We start from the raw sequence: 18914 nt of genomic DNA, 5'->3' as shown, positions 1-18914 counted from the left end.
GGAATAATTGTTTTGTCCTAGCGCTGCGTCGCATTGGGTCACAAACACGTCAGATCATTCCATAAAGGAGATACAAGGTGGTGTAACAGATACTAAAAGTGGAACTGATTGTGAGCGCTCTTCGGTTTATCTATATACTGGATTATCTACGTATATACTGAACAAAAAAATATTAATGTAATGTCAACCTGCTTTCGCTATGTTTGTTTTAGCTGTGAGGTAGTTTGAGAGGGAGGAGCTTACATTGTTATAGGGTAGGAGGAGCCAGGAGTGTCAGGAGGAGGAGTTTCTAACTGTCTCATTTGGAGCTGACTTTTTAGAATAACAAGGACAAGGAGGAAACAGAACTTTTTCAACTTTGAGGCTAAAGGAATGTATAAATATCACTGTAGCTAAACCATTACAGAGTTATTTTTTTTCATAGTACCGCCCCTTTAACATTTGTAACATAATGAGTAAATTCTCTCTGAAAACTACACTTTGATATTTACGCGCGTTATTGAAAAGTTCTGATGCTGAGCAGCTTTAAACTTTTGTACGTAGTTAAATCATTGTAACTGATAAAAATCTGTTTGCGTGAAGCGTACAGACTCTCAGAAACGTCGGCTCTTCTGGCTCACGCACTTTATCTTCTGCACATTTGTGTTTGTGTGGCTCTTTATGTTGAAGAAAACCATTAAAAGCCCCATGTTTACTTTTCCACAGTCCTTTATGTCAAAGTGAATCAGTGAAACAAAAGAGAACCAGGACTGAGACACGAGAGGGTTCCAGAACGTCTGGGAGGAGCCGGAAGGGCTGAGAGGGACGTGTTTAGGGCTGGGTTAGGGTTGGTCATGAAAAGAGACCACACACACACACACACAACCTTTTAGGCACTTTCCAATCTGTTTCTGATTACATTTAGACGACAATGTATATATGAGAAGACGTCTGTCTGTCTCATGTTCTATCAGTGTCTGATGCTCCACGTCTCCTCGTTCTCCTCCTCCTTTCTTTCTTCCTCACACAGTCTGACTCTAATTGTGGTTGTCGTGGTTCTTTTCCTTCAACCGTTTAAAAGTCTGTTTCCTATCAAAGCGTGAACTGTAGAGGACTGATGTCATCAACACAACGCAAACAGGCCTGAACAATACTCACTACTTAGCTAAAGTGGCCTCAGCAGTTCAAACACATGGAGCCGCTAATACAACGCTAACAGCTAGCATGTGGACGTACGGGGGCACCACATCCTGGTTAATGTTCTGTGGATTTTCTTCTGTATTTGTGTTATGAGTCATTTTGTTGTCATTTTGGCTTTTGGATCCATTTTGGTGTAATTTTGTTGTTATTTGTGTGTTTTTGAAGTAATTTTGTGTATTTTACTGCCAATTGTGTGTTTTTGTATTAGGTTATGTGTTGTGAGTCATTTTGTTGTCTTTTTGTTTCTTGGACTTAATTCAGTGTATTATTGTTGTCATTGTGTGTATTTTCCTGTCAATCAGGGTTTTTTTATAGTTGTTTTATGTGTTATGAGTCATTTTGGTTTTTGGAGTCATTTTGTGTATTTTACTGACTATGTGGGTTTTTTCTTTGTTGTTTTTTGTGTTACGAGTCATTTTGTTGTTATTTTGGCTTTTGGAGTCATTTTTGTGCCATTTTGTAAATTACTCTGTCATTTTATGCATATTTTGAAGTCATTTTGTGTATTTTACTGCCAATTGTGTGTTTTTGTATTATGCTATGAGTCATTTTGTTGTCATTTTGGTTTTTGGTGTTGTTTCTGTGTATTTTTAAGGTCATTTTGTGTATTTTCCCATCAATCGTGGGGTCTGTGAAAGGACTGATGTCAGCGTGACGTGACGTCCGGGCCTCGTCATCAACACAAAGCAAACAGGCCTGAACAACAGTCACTACTTACAGTAACAGTAGTAGTACTCAGCAGTTCAAACACACAGAGCCGCTAATATGCCGCTAACAGCTAACATGTGGACGTACGACAACACGTTAACGCTAACATGCTACTGCTCTAATCTACAACTATTACTGTTTCTATAGAAGTCATAAAAACATTAAACAAGGTGAACATGAATCTGCTGCAGAGGCATTTAATGATTTCACGTTGATGTAAAACAGAACTCACACTGCAGTAAAACAGTGATGTACTTTAATTCTGCTCTTAATGCAACACTCTCACACCCGTTTACTGAAAGAATGGAATAATGGCTAACACATGGAGATGAAAAGTCACAGAGAAACAGTGTTTAAGGGGAAGTGAAAACTGTCAGAGAATCAGCTTTACTATCTAAATATAGAGCTGGAACAGATCAATGCACTGGGACTGAAGGAGAAAACATCTACCACGCCAACACAGTCCATGAACCGTTTCCTACTCGATGATGATCTGTAATTACAGAACTCTCTCCTGGTCAGTTCTGGTCATAGTGCCCTGAGCATGCCAGATACCACAGCACACTGATAGCATCTAGGGCAGGGATTGGCAACTCTATCACAGCAGGGGGCCACAAACGCGTGATTGTATCTGACCCGAGGGCCAGATACAATCACGACCAATCAGAGCGTTAATACAGGGAGTCTTTGTCTGTGGTTTTGATGTTTGGCCAGTTTTTAGTCATTTTGTGTGTTTTAGGAGTCATTGTGTGAGTTCTTGGTGTAACTTTGTGTATTTTTCTGTCATCTTCTGCATTTATGTTGTCGCTTCAGATCTTCACTTAAATGTCCTTCATTGTGAGACCAATTTTTGTCTAATTTGGGAGAAATTTTGAAGGAATAATTTGAGAAAATAGAAATCAGGATTTAAAAATAAATAAATGATTTCAACAATCTGTGACTAAACATGACATCCATTGTGTGATGTAATCATGGGATAACTGTGAGCCCTGCAAATATTGTGCAGTTTCAAATCCAATCCAACTTTATTTATAAAGCACTTTAAAAAGCCAGGAAGTGGGGGACAAAGTGCTGTCCAAAAATAACAGTGCACATAACATCAACGCAGTTTAAAAGCCATACGCCAAAGTAAAAAGATGAGTTTTTAAAAGAGATTTAAAAACAGGCAGAGATGAAGCCTCTCTGGTATGAAGTGGCAGAACGTTCCACGGCTTCGAACTCACAACTACAAAAGCTCGGTCACCTCTGAGCTAAAGTCTGCTGTCTGGCACCTTTAGCAGTCGCTGGTCAGCTGATATAAGTGCCCGAGCAGGGACATAGCGGTGAAGAAGGTCTGCACCATGCAATGATTTAAAAACACATAAAATCCTAAAATGAACTGGCAGCCAGTGTGAAGTGCTCAGAACAGAGAAAATGTGCTCACATTTCTTTGTGCCAGTTAAAAGCTGTGCAGCAGCATTTTGTACCATCTGGAGACGAGAGATGGAGGATTTACTAATCCCCACATACAGTGAGTTACAGTAGTCCAGTCGAGAGGTAATAAAAGCATGAATCACTGTCTCAAAATGTTGCTGAGTAAGCACTGGTTTGAATTTGGCCAGTTGCCGTAAATGAAAAAAAGCTTGATTTGACAATAGCTCTGATCTGGCTATCAACAGTGAGGGTGTCATCTAGCTTAAACCTAAGGTTTGTGACACTCGTTTTCACATGAGGACCAAAGGAACTCAGGTTACAGTCAGCGCTACAGTTAAAAGCAATGACTTCTGTTTTCCTTTGATTCAAATGTAGAACATTTAGGAACATCCAAGGCCTTACGTCTACCAAACATTCTGTTTTATCTAACAGGGAAATATACTTGTGTGTCGTCCCCATAACAGTGAAACGGTACGTTGTGTTTTCTAAAAATGGAGCCCAGGGGCAGGAGGTAAAGGGCAAATAGAATGGCGCCCAAAACTGAACCCTGGGGGACCCCACATAATAGAACAGCAGTGGAGGACACACAGACAACAAGACCAACACCAAAGGTTCTGTTTGTCAGATACAACTGGAACCATTGAAGAGCTAATCCTTTAACCACTCCCCAGTGCTGTAAGCCAGAGACCAGGATGTCCTGGTCCACAGAAGCTGCAGGTAAATCTAAAAGCACAAGAACAACACAGTGGCCAGAGTCAGTTGCTTCAGAAGAAGTTTCTGTATTTGGAGAGACTGAGATATCTACAACTGACTTATTTGGTCATTGACACAGTTTAAACGGCCAGATTTGGTCCCCGGGCCTCGAGTTTGACACATGCTCTACATGGAGTCACTGTTTGCTCGAGTCACAATCTAAGCTCAGGAAAAAACTTTTAACAGATGCTTCAAATTAATCAGAAATAAATGTTCTCATTTATTTTTTGCCCACTGCTGCATTAGATGTTGGAAGTCAAAGTAGGAAAAAAACAGCAATAACTAGGTAAGACCTGTATTGGCAAGGAAAATACACATTTGCCAATTGAAAATTAGAAAAAAATTGGCAAAAATAACAACCTGTATCTGGATTTGTTGACAAGTTTGTTGTTTTTAATAATTAAATTGAAAGTAATAATGCAGGAATGACCTTGACCATAAATATGACCTTGAGTGAAGAAAAGGTCACATGTTGAAAGGAAATGTTGTTCAATGGTACCAGTCTGAGCACTGGATCTCAATTTGTGGCCAAGTTAGAGAAAAACTTTTTTTTGTTTTTATTTTGTCTGAGCTTCGTCGACTGAGAGCGTTGAGGTCTCACTTTTCTGAGGAGTTCTTGAACTTAAATGTGACCTTGAGCAAAAGCCAAGGTCACACATTGAAAGGAAATGTTGTTCAATGGTACCAGTGACCAAGTTATAGGGAAAAAAGTTTTTTTTTTTTGTGATATCATGAACTTTGACCCCTCGCGATCTTTTTACTGGTAGCTCGTACAGCTTTGGTCCAACAAAATAAAATACTCTACTTGAGATGAGCTTTTCATAAATGTAAGTATCAAACTTGTACAATAAATATTCGTAGAGATTTGTAAAATTTAGTTTTTTGACATTTGACACAATCTTGACCTTGACTTTGACATTTTGGCTCCAAAAAAGGTCAACTGCACATTCTTGACATCGTCCCTATGAGATGACATATGTGTTATTAGTGCTGCATTAATAGAGTAGGAGGAGTTCTAGGACAAAGGAGTTGTGGAAGAAAAATAATAAAAACTCCTACGAGAACAATTGCAAATTGCCAAATACAAATCGATGTATCGTGACCTTCAGAGTAAAAACCATCAGAACTGTTTGTGAAAGTGAAAAGTGTTTAAATCTTAAAGGTTTGTAGAGGAATCAGTGGAGGAGTGTTTACCATGTGTTACAGGTAAGTACAAACGAGCTGCATACTCCGCCTCTTCTTCATCCTCCTCTTCCTCAGAGTCTGGCTCAATGGCGTCGTCTAATAGTAGACTGCCATGAGCAGACTGTTGATGTGATTGGTCAATGACAGATGATGTACAGGAGGGGGAGGGCATGGGAGAACCTATGAAAACACACACACACACACACACACAGACACAAAATAAATAAACAAATGAATGAATGAAGAAATGACCAAAACAACAACACACTGAAATCAGTGTTGAATTAAAAAGTTAGGTGGTGAACAATGAAAAACAGATTTATCAAAGTGTAACGAGCATTTACTCTAAATGAAGACCGAGAGATATGAGTACATTTCTAAATAATATCCACTGTTATCCAGGAAGCTTATTATTATTTGGGCCATATTATATAATCATCTTAAAGATGGAATCCTTGTTTTAATCACAAATAAAATGGGCTCAAAGTGACCAAAAATGGTGGAAAAGGTGGTGAAATGAGATTTTAAAAACCACGGAAATTGGTCAATATTGGAACAATTAGTTTAAACTGCCAAATAACAGGCATGACAAATGGTGAATGTGGTTAAATTGGCAAAAATAAGCATGAAATATGGTGAAAAGAGGCTAAAAGTGATAATAACAGGTCAACATGTGTGATATTAGGTGGAAAAGTGGTGGAAAGGGTTTATAAGTGATGAACATATAATGAAAGTCAATGTGCAGAAAAGACATTGAAATGTGATACATTCAAAGGAGCAAAAATATGGCAAAAAAAGTGATGAAAAAAGGTTAAAATATGGTGAGTTTGGTGGAGTTGCAGAGTTTTTTTTGTGAATTTTCAAAATTGGAAACTTTCCATGGAAATTAACAGGAAGTTTTGCTTCAACGTGGATGTCAAATGTATTTAAGTATCATCTGAAATATCAGCACTAGTTGTTGAAAATTTGTCGCAATTTCCGGTTGATTCCAATAAAATTTTACAAAGATAAAATCTCAAGCTTGGAATTTTTCAATTTATTTTAAAACTTTTTAACTAAAAGTCTTTGAAGTTATTTTTTTATTAACTTTTAGTCTCAAACAAACACAAGTAAACTCTTCGTATTTCAGCTCCAATAGAGAGTCTACGGTGAAATAATATTTCATCAACAATAACCACTTACATATAGTTTATAGGCACAATACCAGGTTACATTTAAGCTATTTTATTTTCCTTTTAAGTTAATATGAGATGTTGATTTATGTTCCAACAGGAATATTTTTTAGACTATATTCTGAAATCAAATTTACTCTACAGAGTTGATTTTCTTTAAGGAAAATAAACACATTTATCTTTTTTCTCATATATTGTTGGTGAAAGTGTAGGATTCAACTTTTGTTTTTGATGAAGGAAAATAAGGACATTACAATAATAATAAGTCTTATTATCAAATACCAATACCTGTTAAAAAAAAACAATTATAATATAAATGTAATCAGTATCGAGATATAATTGAGTCGTCACAAAAGCATATTAAGTTTGTCAAATTTTATTGTGTATATATTAAAATTTAGAAAAAAGTTGTAGTTTTACCTCAATTTGGATCTAAATTTACCATTTGGTGAAACACTGGTTGATTATTTAAGTAATACTTGTTTTTATTTAAAAGGTCACGTGACATTAGAGTATTCCATCTTTACAATATCTATTAGTTTTTGTGTGATGTCCTGAATAAAAATGTGAAAAAATCATTTTTAGAAGCTTTACTTTGATCACACTTTTAAATTATTTACTTATTTGTTTATTTTCTGTTTTTTTCACAATGAGTAAAAACAAACATAAAGGAGTTTAGTGATTAAGAAGACACAGGAACCACATTATGAGCTACGTTATTTACATTATTTAGACATTAGTTTGTTGCTGTTGCTGCAGGAGAATAATGGATTTTTATGGATGGGATGGATTTTTATTGTGGCTGGTTTTACAGATACAATTATCAACAGATATGTATGTATAGGAGGCCATCTGTAGGCACATAAAAGATTTTATAGAGTTATCAAATGCAATTACCAAGAACACCACACACACACACACACAGCACTGTGTGTGTGTGTGTGTGTGTGTGTGGATGGGTCCAGGAGGTCATCAGGTTTCACACTGAGCGTTTCCTCCACAAAGTCTGATTCTCTGTATTTTACAGATTGAGTTTTTCCTCCTGAGGACGATTCAGTGTCGTCGTAAACGCTGCTACACACACACACACACACACGCACGCTCACGCACACAGTCTTTAATCAGAAGTGCATTAGAACCCAGAGTGAGATTATCCACACACACGCACGCATGCACGCACGCACGCACACACACACACACACACACACACACACACACACACACACACACACACACACACACACACACACACACACACACACACACACACACACACACACACACACACACACACACCACACACACACACACACACACACACACACACACACACACACACACTTCAAACAATTCTCCAACACTTCTACCAACAACCACTTCTCCATCATATTTTAATGCCATAGTTTTTCCACCTTCCAGACATTTTTCAACACTTATAAACCAATTTAGCCACATTCACCATTTGTCATGCCCATTATTTACCAGTTTAAACTGTGTTTTAAGTTTCTTATTGGATATATTATTAATTGCATTTGTAATTGAAATATCAAAGTTGATGTGATTGTCTGTATTTAGATTTTATTGTTGTCTCTGTGGAACCAAATAACAAAAACATAAAAATAAACTTTTTAAACTACATTACCCCTAACCCCCATCCCCCTATTTCAGCCACTTTCAGGCTAATATTGACACTTTAAACCCTTTTTACCACTTTTTGTATCCGTTTTTTACCACTTTAATTTGCTACATTCAGCCAATTCCTGTGGTTTTAAAAATCACATTTCACCACCTTTTGTTTATTTTGTTTTTGACATTCAGGTCTTTCCATTACCGGTTTTTATTAAATTATTTAGATTTTACAGTTTTCAGAAGGCAAAGTCTGTCTTTATCACATCATATTACGTCAAATCTTGCACAAGAATTGACATGTCCGTCCACATGTTTATGAAGACATATTGTGTGTCTGGGTTTCCTCTTCTGTCCACTCAGAGAGAAGTGGTCATGTGACCACCACGTCATGTGACGTGTAATTGTGAAAAATTGTTTCCATTGAGCTTTAACGATGCATTTCACTATAGAAACGTCTGAAAAACCTTTTCATGGAAGCATTAAAACTTGTTAGCGATATATTACTGTTTTGTCTGAATTCAGGTGTTTCTATTACAAGCTTTTATTGAGATATTTAGTTTTTGTTCATTTCCTAACGCAATGGAAACACACCTAGTGATAATATTGTCACTTTCATCATGTAGATCTTTGCTTAAATTATCTCAAACCTTTGGATTTGTTGTTTTTAACACAAATGAACACAAATGAATCATCAGCAAAGAGCTTGACTCTCTAGTTGTGTTTCTATTACAGTTTTCTCAAAATAAAAGCAATATTTTTAAAGTTTCCACAAAGTATAATTGCTCTTTGAAAGTGTTTCCTTTGAAGGTTGTTTTGGGGGAGGAGCCTGGTAACTCTGGTGATATCTCATCCAGTGAGAATTCTCTGCAGGAAGATGGACGCTCCAAACCTCCTCTGAACACTGCATTCCTTTGATGTTCCACGTTTAATATGGCACTAATAATTATTAAGTATAATTCTAAGAAATGTCTGGGTCTCTTCTTCTGTCAACACGCACCGCGCCATGTTTTCTCAGAGAGAAGTGGTCATGTGATCAGGTACGTCATTGTATCTGTGTAAAAAGTGTTTCCAATGAGCTTTACCGATACATTTTGATATTTGTGTTTTTTTCTCAAAATGCAGTTGTTTTTTGTGATCATTTATTCTTGCGATACATAGATTTTCTACATTTCCAAGGTGATGGAAACGCAGCTACTATTGCTATTATCGCAGATTATCAAGGCATTCATGTCAGTATTGTATCGGAGTGGACAGTGAAAGAAATCCTGATCTCAATAAGCTTTTATCTCCTTAATAAAAAGGTTAAATAAATAAATATATTACAAATAAAAGAATGTGATTTAAAAGTGGTCTAAATGTCAGGATTTCCATTTTCCTAAGGTCATCTTTCTCCTGTGGTGAAAGGAAAGGCGTGATCTGTGTTTTGTGAGTCGGGGGCAGAGCTGGAAGGTCATCAGTTTAAATCCTGGGTGAATATGACAGAGACAGGGCTTTAATCCACAGGGAGAATTAGTAGCGCGAGGCCGTAAAGTGTGCACGTCTGTTCTAAATCTCACTTTTCATTGGCTGAATAAAGACACTTTAGCAGAAGAGTGAGATTACAGAGAGAGAGATTTCACTTTGTCTAAAATTAAAACCCTAAACCTTGCCATTTGTGTTTAAATAAATAGGTCATGACCAGATTTGCTGATAGTCAGAAGGAGTCCTCTGCAGTGGTGTGGACCGCATGTTTAAAAGCTCACCATTGATTGTTCTGTTCAGGCTCTGATCAATGGGGTAAAAATAAAGTGGTGTGAGATGGTGAGGGGCCTCTGGTAGGTCCCCACGACACTAGAGCTGCAACTAATTTAACGTAACAGGTGTATTCATAATCCATTAATCAGTCAATAAATAAATCGATCAATAATGTATTTAAAATAAAAATACACAGTTAATTTATAACGCACATTTAAACCCTGCTTAAGTTGAATGAACTGAAATAAAAGTGTCTCTTACGCACAAACACTCTGCACGCCCACACACAAACACTCATGGTCCATGCACACAAAACGTGTGGTGGGCACACACACAAACACTTGTGGTGCACCCACACACAAATACTCGTGGTGTGTGCACACAAACATGCGTGTTGTGCGCACACAAACACTCTGCACGCACACAAATACCTGTGGTGTGCACACACAAACACTTTGCACGCACACAAACACTCGTGGTGCGCGCACACAAACACTCGTGGTGCGCGCACACAAACACTTGTGGTGCACACACACAAACACTCGTGGTGCACACACACAAACACTCGTGGTGCGCACACAAAAAAACACTCGTAGTGCACACACACAAACACTCGTGGTGCGCGCACATAAACACTCGTGGTGCGCGCACAAACACTTGTGGTGTGCGCACACAAACACTCGTGGTGCGCACACAAAAAAACACTCGTAGTGCACACACACAAACACTCGTGGTGCACACACACAAACACTCGTGGTGCGCACACAAAAAAACACTCGTAGTGCACACACACAAACACTCGTGGTTAATGCAAACACACAAACAATGGTGGTTATCACAGATTCATAGAACAATGGACCATCATTTTGCTGAGTTATCAGTTCTGAGGTTATCTATTAGAGCTGCACACACTTTGTTCTTTGGTCTAAAGTCAAAATGATGTGAATTTCATCTTGAAATAATGGATTTGTGTTGAAGAGTGTGTTTGGTGCAGTAATGAGTTGTTTCTGTCAAAAAGCTGAAATCATCCTCCATGTGAGTCGAGCACAGATGGAGCTTTGGAACCAAACAGGAACAAACCACTTTGGCTCTAGTTCTGAATCTGCTGGTTGTGAAGTATCTCAGATTGAATTGGCTTCAACAAAACTTTAATTGGTATTTCTTAAAAAGTGTCTATGTGAGGAGAAAAACACTCTTTCTGGATTGATTTTAATGGTTTTTGTTAGAAAATGGAAGCTACACTCTTGTGTTGCACGTCCTGTGAATATCAAACATGTTTTAGAAAAGACAAAAACAACAGAAGAAGAAATTAAATGAAGAGAGAACAAGAAAAGAAATAAATAAATAAAGAAAGACTGAAGTGAACAACAGAGACTCGTCGTTCTGCCAAAGCTGAGCGGAGCAGGAATGAAGAGTGTCTTAGTTAATTAAGTTATGGAATTCTATAAATAATATAATATAGTATATCTACTACATATTGTAATGAACAATGTATATATTGCATATATATGTATATATAAATTCCATATATTTTTTAGAATATTATATAAATATATACATTATAATTCAACATATTATATACATTTTAAAATTAAAACATTATATATAAATGTTATATTTAGTTAATTAGGACTCTGCAGGAGCCAGGTGCTCCAACACACACAAAAATACACAAGCAACAGCAAAATACACAAGACTTTTCCAAGAGTACACACGACGACTACAAATCTACACAAAATATACACAAAAAACACCCCAAGTACACAAAATATACAAAACAATTGCCAAAATACCCAAAATGACTCCAAAAAACAAACAATATTACAGGAAAAATACACAAGACTTTTCCAAGAGCACACACGACGACCACAAAAATACACAAAATGACTCCAAAAAACAAACAATATTACACAAAAAATTCACAAAGCAACAGCAGAAATACACAAGATTTATCTAAGAACACATTTGTATAGACGAATGAAATCTCATCCCGCCAGACTTTGCCGAACTTTATCATTTTCACGGATTTCCCTTTTATATTTTATATATTATATTATATTATCGTTTGGTGTATTTTCTGTAATGTGTCAATATGTGTATTTTTGTATCTTTCTGTTGTGTTTTTAAGCATTTTCTGTATAATTATGGTTTTTTGTTGCCATTGAAGTCATTTTGTGTCTTTTTTTGGGTGTAGTTTTGTGTATAAAAATTTAGTTTTTTGTATTTTGAGTCATTTTCCTATTTTTGTTGTTTGGTGTGTTGTTTTGTAATACATGTTTTTTGGAGTCATTTTGTGTGTTTTTGGAGCCTTTTGTATATGTCTGTGCATTTCTGTTGTCATTTTGTGCACTTTTCGTATAAATAATGTTCAGTTTTTTGTTCTATTTTCCTCGCTACTTGTCCTCCTGGTTGCCGTGTGGGACTCTCTCCATCTCCTCCGTGTGTTCTCTCTCATACACGCACGATAAACATACTCCGTCAAAGGTTGTTGAAATGCGGACCTGCGGGAACTATTTGAAACTTCCGGGAACTCTTCCGTTGAGCATGTACATCCAAGGTGCGCATTTGTTATATAGCACGTCGAGGAAAAATTTGCTCCACAAACACACGCACACACACACACACACACACACGCAGACCTTTCTTGCATTATAGATACATTTTTAACATGTATTTTTATCCTTTTTTCTGGTTTCTTTTTTTTTTTAGTGACTGTGTGCAGTGTGCACGCACAGGATTGGAGGTATGTTTTCACCGTTGAATATTGAAAAATGTAATTGTTCCATGTTTAAAATGAATAATCATATTCATTTATACTTTGAAGCAGAAAATTCCCTTCTCTTGCTCTTTTCATGTTCTCCAGCTGCTTTTTAACAACATTTGAAACGTCTGAAACATTTCAATGACAGCAGCACAGGTTTAACATATCAACGCGTGTGTGTGTGTGTGTGTGTGTAGTAGCCACAGAGCACAGTCTATTTTTTTTGGTAATTTCCCTTGGATAGTCTACTGCTGCTGTTTTACATCTAAATTGTGGCCTAGAGCGAGTAGAGAATGCGAGGGCAGAGCACGGAGAACCACTAACAGCTGAAATATGTATCAGTGTGCAGCGCTGTGCCCCAGGAAACTAATACTAATGATATTAAAAAGACAAACACAGACAGAAACTACCTTGTTTTTATCAGAATAATGAACATGCAGCTCACACAGTGCACTCGAAGTGTGTAGGTGTGTGTGTGTGGTTAACAATAAATGTTCTACCAAATTAGAATGTAACATGTGACTGGGTCTGGCATGTTGTAAATATTTACATACTTACAACAACAGACATACGACATACTGTACCTCATGTTCCCACGCATGAGAAATAAAAGAAACAAAGTGTCACCTCCACCACTGAGCAGGAGCGCACACACACACACACACACACACACACAATTCTCATAACTTTAATAAGGCAGAGTTCAAAAAACAACAAAAAAAACGACAGAAAAATGTGTTTGAATGCTTACACACACATATATATATATATATATATATAAATGAATAACAGTAGTTGACTTCATTAACCCTATTTATCTTGTTTGATGATTTTAATACTGATTAAAAGTCAACATGTTTCATCAGAGCAGGGGTTCTCAACCTTGGGGCCAGGACCCCATTTGTGGTCACAAGACACTGGGAGGGTTTCGTCAGATGCCTTCAAGAAACTAGGATTTTTTTTTTTTTTTTAACAATTTGAACCAATTTTTGCTTATTTTAGAGTTTTTCTGCATCTACGCCAAACTTACATTTTAATCTATTTTTGTCACTTTTTTTTTGCCATATTTTTGCTCCTTTTAATGTATTTTTGCTACATTTCTCCCACTTCTACATCACATTTCAATGTATTTTCTGCACATTTTTTCCACTTTCCAGACATGTTCAACACTTATAAACCCTTTCTACCACTTTTACACCTAATGTCACATATGTTGACCCATTATTGTCACTTTTAACCTCTTTTCACCAGATTTCATGATTATTTTTAGCCCATTTCACCATTTGTCATTCCCATTATTTGCCAGTTTAAACTAATTGTTCCTCCTTTTTAAATTACATTATCCCGCATTTTTGCCACTTTAAAGCCATTATTGACACTTTGAAACCATTTTATCACTTATTTCTAATCATAAATGTGTTTCATTTAATCTTTCTATTAATGTGAATGTGTGAACGAGTCGGTGTGAGACTCACTCACACATTTTTAATAGTAACTCTGCAACTGACTTTTCTGATGTTTTTACTTCACCATACGACCAGATGGTGATGTTGACTCAAGTGCAGTTTTTCAATGAACACTGTCTGTCTATCTTGGATGAAATTGCGCCTGTAAAAACTAGTCTGGCTCCTTTTAAATCTTCTTGTCCATGGATGAATGACAGTATTCGCTCTCTGAAATGTACCTGTAGTAAAATGGAGCGACGGTGGAAAGCAAAGAAGGTCTTTTATGATTACTTAAAGGAGCTCCGAGCGGATTTCAGTAATATTGTCAAGGAGGCCAGAGCTACATATTTTGCAAATCTAATATCAAACAGTCATCGCAATCCAAAAGTCTTATTTGACACAAAAAGTAATACTATGTCTACTCCTGCACCTTCTGTCCCTATTTCCTCTGTTAATGAGTGCAATGATTTCATTTCTTTTTTTTTATTAGAAAAATAAGTGACATCCGTTCAAATATTATTCTCACATTTTTTCCTCCATTACTTTGTCCGTCTCTGCCACCAATTTTGGAGAACTTTTCCACGGTGGCATGAAAACATCTTCCTGTTCCCTTGACATCATACCCACTCCTCTGCTTAAAAACAGTTATAGACTGGACTGGCTCATATCTACTCACTATAATCAATAACTCATTAATATCTGGCCTGGTTCCATCCTCTTTTAAACATACTGCTGTTAAACCACTTTAAAAAAAAAACAAAAACTAATCTTAACCCCCCTCTCCCTGAAAACTACAGGCCTATATCCAAACTGTCTTTTATTTCTAAGGTCCTAGAAAAAGTGGTTGCTAATGCTAAGTAGCTTACATCTATCTTGGATAGGGTTGTAACGATTCACTCAATTCCCGATACGATTCGATTCATGATACTGGGTTCACGATACGATTCTCTCACGATTTATTTCACAAAATGAGACTGTAGACAAATGACTGAAAAACATCCCTTTAGAAAATACTGTACTATTTTCCTTTTATTTTTCATTTTCAAAATAATCCCTTGATAAACTATTCAAAACAATGCAATTTAACTAAAAATAAATATTGAATGAAATAAATAAAGGAATAATACAAATGAAAAAGAAGCCTATTAATTTAAATTCTGGTTCTATAGTAAACAATGCAAAACTGCATAATAGTTCTTTTTCTTTTTAAAAGTGCAACTGAAAATGTATTTTGTGCCTTAACAATTGGACTTGTATTTGTATTTGCACTGCACTGTATTTACGTCAGATATTTGTTTGGACCAGCAGAGGGCGCTGGTAACCCAGTGGTCGGTTGGGATGTAGTTATTCTAGCAGTGAAGAAGAGATGCTATGCTAGCAGACAGAGCTAATAGAAAAACCTGACTTTAGTAGATATTCACGTAATATTACAGATATTCATTCGGTGCTAAAGGGGTAAGGAATCATTTATGAACATGTTTAAGAGTAGAACGCGGCCAGAAAGAAAGTAGTAGCAGATTCTGCCCGCCGCCTCAGCATTTGGACAAGAAAAGGATAAATATACAGCACCCTCTGCTGTTTAAATAATTTGAACCGTGATACCTATGAATCGATTTTAACTGCCTTACGATTAATCGTTACATCCCTAATCTTGGATGAGCACATCTACCTATAAAAGCAAGGATGGTCTGTGTGGATGTGGATGTGTGTGTGTGGACGTGTGTGTATATGTGTGTGCGTGTGGAGCAAATATCTCCCAGGCGCGGCGTGAGTTCGACCTGAAACTTGATCAACGGGTTCCAAATACCCCGAGTGTGTGTATCTGTTATTTTGGAGTAATTTGGTCATTTCAAAATGTTTATTTTAATTTTATTTCACTTCTGAACGGCCCCGAAATGAAACCTATTCAGCTTTTGACCTCAGGGTGTGAGGGGGCGCTAGCGCACCATCTATATCTATCACTACTTCCGGTTCCGGGTTCATGACGTTTGTTTGGGTTAAAAAAAAGGGTTAATATTAAAAACGTTTTTGTACTGCTAAAAGTCCTTTAAGTTAATATTTCATGGTGTGTTAATATTATTCCCGTGATTCCAAAATTATTTTAAACCTCGGGTCACAGACTTCACTTCCTCCTTCGTCTCCATGAGTGTGGGCGGTGCCTGTGCCGACGGTCGTTAGCCGACCTTATCGCAAACATTCTGCTTCTTCAGACAGAGGAATGTAACGTTTTTGTGAGTGGATGGGTCCACTATGATTATTGTTTGTTCTGCGCAACGGTGAGTGTTTCTTCTTATATTCTTCTATGTGCTAGGAAAGATGCTAGCAGCTACAATGTAAACAAACACACACACACACACGGCTGATGCGCATGCGTGCGTGCGTGCACTACATTGGCATGTACATGGTGAACGTTGAGAGAGAGTTGCGACTTTGGTGTTGCAAAACGTTTATTTTTCGTGGTACTTTAGGGTCTCTCTCTCTCTTTTTTACACACACACACACACACACAGTATTATATTATCTCTATCTAATCGTACTACTAACGTATTATAACAATATTTATACAAAAAGTACACAAAATGACAACAGAAATTGATTAAAATATACAAAAAGTCTCCAAAAACACACAAAATTACTCCATACATACATACATACATACATACATACATAACAGAAAAATACACCAAACAACAAAAAACATATGAAAATGACTCAAAATACACAAAACTAAATATTTATACAAAAATACACAAAATAACAACAGAAATACACAAAACTACACTAAAAAAGATACAAAAATACACAAAAAGATTCCAGAATCACACTGCAATGGCAACAAAAAACAATAATTATACAAAAAATGCACAAAAAGACAACAGAAAGATACAAAAATACACAATTATACCCCTTATGCTCCCACATGAATGCATACTTCAGACGGGCACTGTACTAGTTTTAGATAAATTTCAATCCGGTTACCGCCAGCGTCATTCAACGGAAACTGCCCTTCTTCGGGTCAGTAATGATCTCAGTGCCCCTTCTGACACTGTGGAGCATAGTGTGCTGATTGACAGACTCCATCAGTGGGTGGGTGTCTCTGGAACAGCCCAAGACTGGTTCTCTACAGAACACTTTCAGTTACTGTTGGTAAACATGCTTCATCTGTAGAAACCCTATATTGTGGTGTTCCCCAAGGATCTGTTTTAGGCTCTCTGTTGTTCTTGTTGTATCTGCTCCCTCTGGGGCATCTAATAAGAACTTTTAAAGATGTGTCCTATCACTGTTGTGCAGATGACATTCAGTTGTCTTTTAAACAACAAAATGTCTCCAAGCTGTTTGTTCTGCTTGACTGCGTAAAATGCATAAAAGCTTGGATGTCTCGTCATTTTATCCAGTTGAACACTGATAAGACAGAGGTTCTTATCTCTTCTCCTCAGCATGTTGTTCCTGAGGTAAACAAATGTCTTGGTTTTCTTTCTTCTACTGTAAAACCTGCCCTGCGTAATCTGGGGGTCCTTAATGGTCAGGCTCTGAGTCTAGACCACCATGTAAATAGTTTGGTCTGCTCATCCTTTTATCACCTGTGGAATACAGTGAAACTCAGATCTGTTGTATCCAGAGCTGAGCTGGAGATGACTGTCCGTGCTTTGGTTTCATCGAGGCTTGATTATTGTAATTCACTGTTTACATGTCTTAGTGTCACTTCTACAAGTGGTCCAGAACGCTGCTGCCAAACTGTTGACTGGATCATCCAAACGGACTCATGTGACACTGGCTCCTCGTCACTTTTCATATCCAGCCCAAAGTTGTTATGATTGTGTTTAGAGCCTTGCATGGTCAAGCTCCAGCTTATGTCACTGAGCTGCTGAGATCTCACACTACCAGCAGGTCCCTGAGGTCCTCTGACCAGGGTCTGCTTTTTTAAAAAGCAGCTGAAGACCTCTCTGTTCACACTTCCCTTTTGCTAATCTGTCTGTATTTTGCATTGCGACTGTTTTTGTATTAACTCTGTTTTTTTACCTGATTGTGAAGCACTTTGTGATGTTTCTGCTCCTGAAAGATGCTACTGTATATAAATAAACTTTTATGTCTGTTTGTCCACCCTAAAGCCCTATTCCTACGGGATTAGTTTTACCGAGGGACCACATGCGATTTGTAATAATTGCGGAGAATGTCTGTGATGTTAATCACGTGCGAGTCGACCACGTCAACATTTGTAAAGTAAAAATTCCCCCGCATTGACCAACTATATTTAGTGAACTCTGAAGTCCTGTGATAATACTAGTCCAATGTGAATAGGCCTCTCTGTGATTTGGACAGAAATGGGCGGGATCTGATGTGTGATTACGCGTTGTTTTGTTTCCGGTGTCACGGTCTGAGCAAATTCATTTTCCGGTAGTGCGCATGCGCATATATGCTCATAATTGTTCTCAGTACGACCGGGACGATTGTTTATTTACTTTTGGTGAAGAATGGAGGCTGTATTGGAGTGTTTAGAAAACCTTTTGGGTCCCGGGCCAAAAAAACCTTATCGGTCCGTAACGTACGGCAACAAAAAGAGAAGGAGCATTATGAGACACAAATGGTAGATCACGTCGTGTTTTGCACTCTGCTGTAATAATCTTTTTTTTGTGTCTGTTTGTTTTAATACAGCTGGCTAGCGCTAGCAGTAGCAGCACTGAGCTGTGGTCAAAAGCCTGTGAAGTTGTTTTCACATCGATTCACACTGTTTCACCTTTTCAGATGTTCGTGAATATCAGCAAACTCTCAGGCTTCAGTTATCCCGTGAGAATGAACCACAGAAGAAGCAGACGTTGAGGGTCATTTATTTATTACATGTAGGTAATAAATAAACATAGGGCATCATTTACAACTTTTAACCTATTTCTGTGGTTTTCAAAATCCCATTTCCACCATTTTTGATCACTTTTAACC

The 18914-nt window shown here is 37.3% G+C and overlaps 1 protein-coding gene across 9 annotated transcripts in view; it reads right to left on the bottom strand.

Moving 5' to 3' along the window:
* The window catches only part of tenm3 (teneurin transmembrane protein 3), a 543864-nt gene that overhangs the window by 186196 nt on the left and 338754 nt on the right, over positions 1–18914 (bottom strand). For 7 of the 9 annotated variants that reach the window (XM_028461276.1, XM_028461268.1, XM_028461285.1 and 4 more), the window contains one exon: positions 5248–5418. The exons of the other annotated variants lie outside the window; for them this stretch is intronic. In XM_028461276.1, the coding sequence (XP_028317077.1) occupies positions 5248–5418 (171 nt within the window). The remainder of the gene's footprint in view (positions 1–5247; positions 5419–18914) is intronic. 9 annotated transcript variants of the gene reach the window in all.

This window comes from Gouania willdenowi, chromosome 1 (assembly GCF_900634775.1).
Source record: "Gouania willdenowi chromosome 1, fGouWil2.1, whole genome shotgun sequence".
NCBI classification, from domain to species: Eukaryota; Metazoa; Chordata; class Actinopteri; order Blenniiformes; family Gobiesocidae; genus Gouania; species Gouania willdenowi.
This window is presented reverse-complemented; position numbering and strand designations above follow the sequence as displayed.